General features: G+C 49.1%; 1 protein-coding gene across 2 annotated transcripts; it reads left to right on the forward strand.

The window, feature by feature from the left end:
• Positions 1–1,534: 1,534 nt before the first annotated feature.
• On the forward strand, positions 1,535–6,015 carry Dusp6 (dual specificity phosphatase 6). 2 transcript variants are annotated; one of them, XM_015482953.2, is made up of 3 exons: positions 1,543–2,425; positions 3,047–3,484; positions 4,534–6,015. In XM_015482953.2, the coding sequence occupies exons 1-3, from the start codon at positions 2,026–2,028 to the stop codon at positions 4,839–4,841; spliced, it is 1,146 nt and encodes a 381-aa protein (XP_015338439.1). In that variant the 5' UTR covers positions 1,543–2,025; the 3' UTR covers positions 4,842–6,015. The 2 variants fall into 2 exon arrangements, with proteins under 2 accessions (XP_048660158.1, XP_015338439.1); XM_048804201.1 differs by lacking the exon at positions 3,047–3,484 and having other exon boundaries at positions 1,535–2,425.
• The last annotated feature ends 265 nt before the right edge of the window (positions 6,016–6,280 follow it).

The raw sequence follows: 6,280 nt of genomic DNA on the forward strand, positions 1-6,280 counted from the left end.
TCTGGGAATGCGACTCCGGGCCACCGCGGCCCCCGCCTGGCCACACCTCCATCCGGCTCCTAATCGCCGGCTTTGCTCGCCAGCGCCTCCGCTGAGGGCAGCAGCACCCCCCCCTCCCAAGTTACCTGCGGGCTGTGCAGGGCACCATCGAAGGTCCCTGCGACTCCCCGCACTACTTGGGAGCCAAGGGTTCCCCACAGATTTCTTCCTCCCCTCTCTCCCTCCCCAGTCCCTGGTCTCCATCGAATCCAGAGTTCGGCACTCAGCCCCGCACGCGTCCACCGGGTGGTACAAAGCCCACTCTCCCGCCCCTCCCAACTCGCGGGTGGGAAGGCGGGGGCAGTGGGGCGGTGGCAAGGAGCGCAGCGCGCACGCGCGACTGGTTCTCCTGTGGCGCTCTATGCGGGACAGGGAAGGGGGAGGCGACGGGAGCTGGAGAGCGGGTGGTGGGGCAGGGCAGGAAGGCACCTCTTGTTGACTTGCCCATCTACAGTAACCAATCTCTAAGCCAGCATGTTGAGCCCCCGTAGCCCGCGGGCTTTGCTGGAATATTTCTCAATGTCTCGCCGGTGGCGGGGAAGGCTAGTTGTGCTCGGCGCGTTTTAGCGCACTTAACCCAGGCAGCCCTGCTAGACCGGCTCTTCCGCCAGAAGCCGAACTCCTTGCCCAGAAATCGTTAAAGAGCACGACTCCCTCAACGCGTGGTGGGTCACTGTGGCGGGGCGGGAGTTTGGTGACTTGGGTCCCCAGAACAATAGCTCATAACGCTTCAGCTGCCAGAGAGGAATAAAAGCTTCAGACTGCCCAAAGAGCTTTACCCCGCGCTGCACTCCCTACTGTTTAAAACAAAACGCTGGGGGCGGAGAGGAGGCTTTCGATTTTGTGGATAACCAGACGTTCGTTTGGTTGCTTTAAGTTGTTTCAACAAAATCCCGGTTTGTTTCTAAAGATGTTGGATTAGCATTTAACACATCGTCGGTCACTAAAGCCCAGGCAGTTCACCAGCCCCAACACAGCCTCAGCTAAAAGAACATCAGAGCAAACAGAGCCGGGCTTTTAAAATTGGCAAACAAATGCCACACACCGCCAAAAAAGAGGGCGGGGGGTTAAGGCGAACTTGGGTCCAAATGAGTTTGAAGGGAATAAAAAGAAAGTCGGTACAAGTTTTCCTAAAGCAGGCTGGAGAGCACAAGAGTCGCAAACTGGGGCTTTTGTGCATGCTAATTGCACCATTTGTGTGCAAAAGTTCCAACGCGAAGTGTGAACTCTCAACAGAAGGAAACATGAGACAACTGAAGTGCCCTGGTTTATGTGCCCTGCTCCTCCTCCACCGCCGCCTCCTCTTCTTTCTCCTTCCTCCCGCGGAGCCCGCTGTTGCAGCTTGTTTGCACTGGGGCTTATCCGGAGCGGAAATTCCTTTCCGTTTTTGTGAATGACAAACTCATTAACAATTCATCAACACAACCTGTTCCAGCCGGCCCGTCCCCACGGCAACAGCCCCTTCCGCAGCGCGCTCATTGGCTGGCTGGGAGAATGTATCCATTGAGCGCTCGCTGTTTGTATCCATTGAGGAGCTGCCTCGCGCTGGGGGTGTGCGAGGACTGAGTCCTAGGGACAGTGAGCAAATCGAGTCTTGAATAATCCTGGGAGAAAGACGCCCGGGTGGATTTGAGGTGCAGTCTTGTAGGGAGGGATTAGGAGCCTCTAGACTTTCCCCCTCCTCTCTCAGTAGCAAGGAGTCCGAATTAATTGGATTTCATTCACTGGGGAGGAACAAAACTGTCTGGGCAGCTTCATTCAGAGAGATTCATTGACTCCGAGAGCGAGCGGCTGCAGCCGGCTGCAGAGACTGCGGGCTTCACTTCAGTCTCGCTTTCTCCAACCGCTAGCTAGCCTCGGTTTTGGAAAGGTGAGGCTGAATTAAACCCCGCTCCGAGAGCGGCGGCTTTGCTCAGCGCGCTCGGCCTATGCCAGCCCGGAGGGGCGTCTGGTAGGCACCCCGCCCTCTCCCTCAGCTCGACCCCCATGATAGATACGCTCAGACCCGTGCCCTTCGCGTCGGAAATGGCGATCAGCAAGACAGTAGCGTGGCTGAACGAGCAGCTGGAGCTGGGGAACGAGAGGCTGCTGCTGATGGACTGCCGGCCGCAGGAGCTGTACGAATCGTCTCACATCGAGTCGGCCATCAACGTGGCCATCCCGGGCATCATGCTGCGGCGCCTGCAGAAGGGCAACCTGCCGGTGCGCGCGCTCTTCACGCGCGGCGAGGACCGGGACCGCTTTACCAGGCGGTGCGGCACCGACACGGTGGTGCTCTACGACGAGAATAGCAGCGATTGGAACGAGAATACGGGCGGCGAGTCTGTGCTCGGGTTGCTGCTCAAGAAGCTCAAGGACGAGGGCTGCCGGGCGTTCTACCTGGAAGGTACGCGTCCCGGGGGTTAAGCGCGTGGGGCAGGGCAGGGCAGGGATGCGGGGCTACCGGTTTGTGGGCTGGGCGCACGGGGTGAATGCTTTTGCTTCGCCCGTTTGGCGCTTGAGTCGCACTGCCCAGCCAAGGGCTCACCACAGGCAAAGTAGGAGCTGTGAACCGCGCGCGTTCCGCACGGGAGAACTCGGCCAGCCTGCACTTCAGTTTCCGGCCATAGGGACCCCTGTTTTCTTTAACGATTTCTGGATGTTCTTACCGGGAACTTCCTCCACCTTTCCCTGCTTTCTATCATTTCATTTTGAATTAAGATGTGCAGGACCAGAGAGGTTCCTGGGAGTGCATGTTGGCCCCTGCCAGCCCTCTCAATATTCGGAAAAAGTTGCCATTTTATGCGTTTCCCGATTCAAAAAGATAAGGGTTTTCCGGGGAGACGACCGGGACCCTTCCTTTCATTCCCAAAGGTCCACACTGAAATGTCTTCTCTTACATTTGACTGTGCACGTAGGTGATTCGTAGGGTGTTCCTGGTGGTTCCTGCACCCAGCTGCGGTTCTCACAAGCTGTGAAAACTACTACAGCATCTCGGGTTACACTATTGCTTTTCTCGTTCTGGCAGGTGGCTTCAGTAAGTTCCAAGCCGAGTTCGCCCTGCACTGCGAGACCAATCTAGATGGCTCGTGTAGCAGCAGCTCGCCGCCGTTGCCAGTGCTGGGGCTTGGGGGCCTGCGGATCAGCTCCGACTCTTCCTCGGACATTGAATCTGACCTGGACCGAGACCCTAATAGTGCAACGGACTCGGATGGCAGCCCGCTGTCCAACAGCCAGCCTTCCTTCCCTGTGGAGATCTTGCCCTTTCTTTACTTGGGCTGTGCCAAGGACTCTACCAACTTGGACGTGTTAGAGGAGTTCGGCATCAAGTACATCTTGAATGTCACCCCCAATTTGCCCAATCTCTTTGAGAACGCAGGAGAGTTCAAATACAAGCAAATCCCCATCTCGGATCACTGGAGCCAAAACTTGTCCCAGTTTTTCCCCGAGGCCATTTCTTTCATAGGTGAGATTAATTAACTGTCCTGGCTTTGACTTTTAAATGCAAAACTCGTGGCCATTCATAGAAATTAAGCTGTTAATTGTTCTTGGCTATTTGCTAATTTGTCCCAGGCAGGTATCTAATATTCCTCGGGCGTTCTTAATTCTGGTTTAGTACTTGCTAAGTAGAGAAGTATCTTTTGACAAGTCTTCAGACCTCAGATCCATCTGAAACACTCTTTTGAAACGCTCATGTTTCTTGAATCTTTCAATTCAGGCATTTAACAGGGAGGCTGTTCATAATCAGACAACAGATTTTGCCCACCGTCTTTTAACTGAGAGTGAGGGTAGAAAAGACTGGATAGAAATATTCACTGTAGATGTGTTGCTTTGTAATTTAAAAAGAAGACCTAGGAGTTGTTTTAGGACACCAGTTAGTTGTTGGAAAGCCCTATGAATGCTAAATGTTATTCAGTTGAGTGATACTGTGATATGGGGTAACAGTGAGACAGTGTGGGTAACCTGATCCCGGCAGGAAGAACTGTGGGCTGGAAGCCTGGGAGAAGTGAATCTCCAGGCATTGTAGTGCATTTCCTATTACAAAGGAACTCATTTTCAGGCCATGTCGACATCCTGTTCCTCCTAATGGGCTGTCCCCTGTGACTTCCCTCTCTCTTTTAAAATGCCTGAATACCTCCATTGTTAGCTGTACAACAGTTGGGGAATAATTTAATAGACCCTTGCAGTCTGCTTGTCTGTATAAAAGGCATTCATGAACATATTGCAGGGTTTCTGGTATTCACATGCTGAGGCAAAGAATGCACACATTAAGGACTTTTTTGTTGGTAGAAACTTAATACAAAAGCTCTCTTTTCAGAAAATATCTGAAATATGTAATTGTGTTCAGTGTACATGTTTATTTCAGTAATACATTTTCTGCTGCCTGCAGGGCTCAACTGCCACACACGATTGTTTTATTCCCCCCCCCCCCCCCACATTCAGGTTTTAGACTCATCATTGACAAAGGGTGGTGTTCAGCCTACTGAAATATTGCTTTTCTTTTTGTGTTCACAGATGAAGCCCGGGGCAAAAACTGTGGCGTCTTGGTGCATTGCTTGGCTGGCATTAGCCGCTCAGTCACTGTGACTGTGGCTTACCTTATGCAGAAGCTCAATCTGTCCATGAATGATGCTTATGACATTGTCAAGATGAAGAAATCCAACATCTCTCCTAATTTCAACTTCATGGGTCAGTTACTAGACTTCGAGAGGACGCTGGGACTCAGCAGCCCCTGTGACAACCGGGTTCCAGCACAACAGCTCTATTTTACCACCCCCTCCAACCAGAATGTCTACCAAGTGGACTCCCTGCAATCCACGTGAAAGGCCCCACACATCTTGCTGAGATGTGTCTGTTCCTTCCGCAGTTTCTCTTGGCAGCGTCAGCTGGGCTGCTTTCTTTGTGTGTGGCCCCAGGTGTCAAAATGTCACCAGCTGTCTGTATTAGACAAGGTTACCAAGTGTGGAATTGGTTATTACAAAAGGAGAGATTTGTCCATTCTATTTGGAAGGACAGGACTCGCTGTCTAAATACAGGCAGTAGGTTTGCTCTGCACCCATGTGTACAGCCTACCCATGCAGGGACTGGAATCCGAGGACTTCCAGGTATATAGGGTAGGACCAAATGGTAGGGTTAGGAGCATGTGTTCTTTAGGGCCTTGTATGGCTGTTTCCTTTTGCATCTGGAACTAACTATATATTGTCTTCAGTGAAGACTGAATCAACTTTGCATATAGAGGAGCCAAAGAGAGATTTCAGCTCTGTATTTGTGGTATCAGTTTTGGGGGAAAAAATTTGATACTTCATTTGATTATTGTAAATATTTGATCTTAAATCACTTCACAGAATGTTAGTTTGGATTGTATTTTTTTTTCTTTGATGGGTTTAAAATGATCCAAAGGGAGAAAGAGCAGTATGCCACTTCTTAAAACAAACAAAAGGAACATTTTGCTCTTTTCTAATCCAAAGGGTATATTTGCAGCATGCTTGACTTTATTGTACCAATTCTGATGACATTTTCATGGACATTATCACTAAGACCTTGTTACGGTGCAGTCTTCAGTCTTTCATATATTTTCCTTGTGATTTTTTTCTTTAATGTAGTTTGACTATGCCTTATCTTTGTAAATATATTGGCTTGTGTTGTCTTAAAAGGGGATATCTTGGACAGACACCAAAATCATGGGCTCACTTTTTTTTTTAAAGTTCAGCTGTGCTAAACAGTTTATTACCTCTGTACAAAATTCTTCAGGGAGTGTCACCTCAAACGCAATACTTTGGGTTGGTTTATTTCCTTTTTTTTTTTTTTTTAATTTGTATAAAACTGGAAGTGTGTGTGAGAGCATGGGTACCCATTCAAAAGGTGGAATGCATCTGATTGTGAAGAAGGGAGAATTAAGTTGCTCCATTACGTTCATGGTGTAAAGTTTTGAGCTGGAATTTATTATAAGAATGTAAAACCTTAAATTATTAATAAATAACTATTTTGGCTATTGAATGTGTTTCTAGTTGTATCTACATATGGAGTGACTTAGAAAATTTTCAGCCAGGGCCTGATAGGGCCTGATAATTAATTGGCTTGTAGGAATAGCTGGAGAAAGTTTTTATTTTTAAGCTGTTTCTAGAATGTTTCTTAGGTACAGTTTATGAAATTCATGTTTTGCTTCAAATCAAAATGGCATCATAGAATGGATTGACTATATCATGTTTACATTTTATATTGAATATATTTAGGATTATCTCAAATATTATTGCCCCCAAAG

This window comes from Marmota marmota, unplaced genomic scaffold (assembly GCF_001458135.2).
Source record: "Marmota marmota marmota unplaced genomic scaffold, marMar, whole genome shotgun sequence".
NCBI classification, from domain to species: Eukaryota; Metazoa; Chordata; class Mammalia; order Rodentia; family Sciuridae; genus Marmota; species Marmota marmota.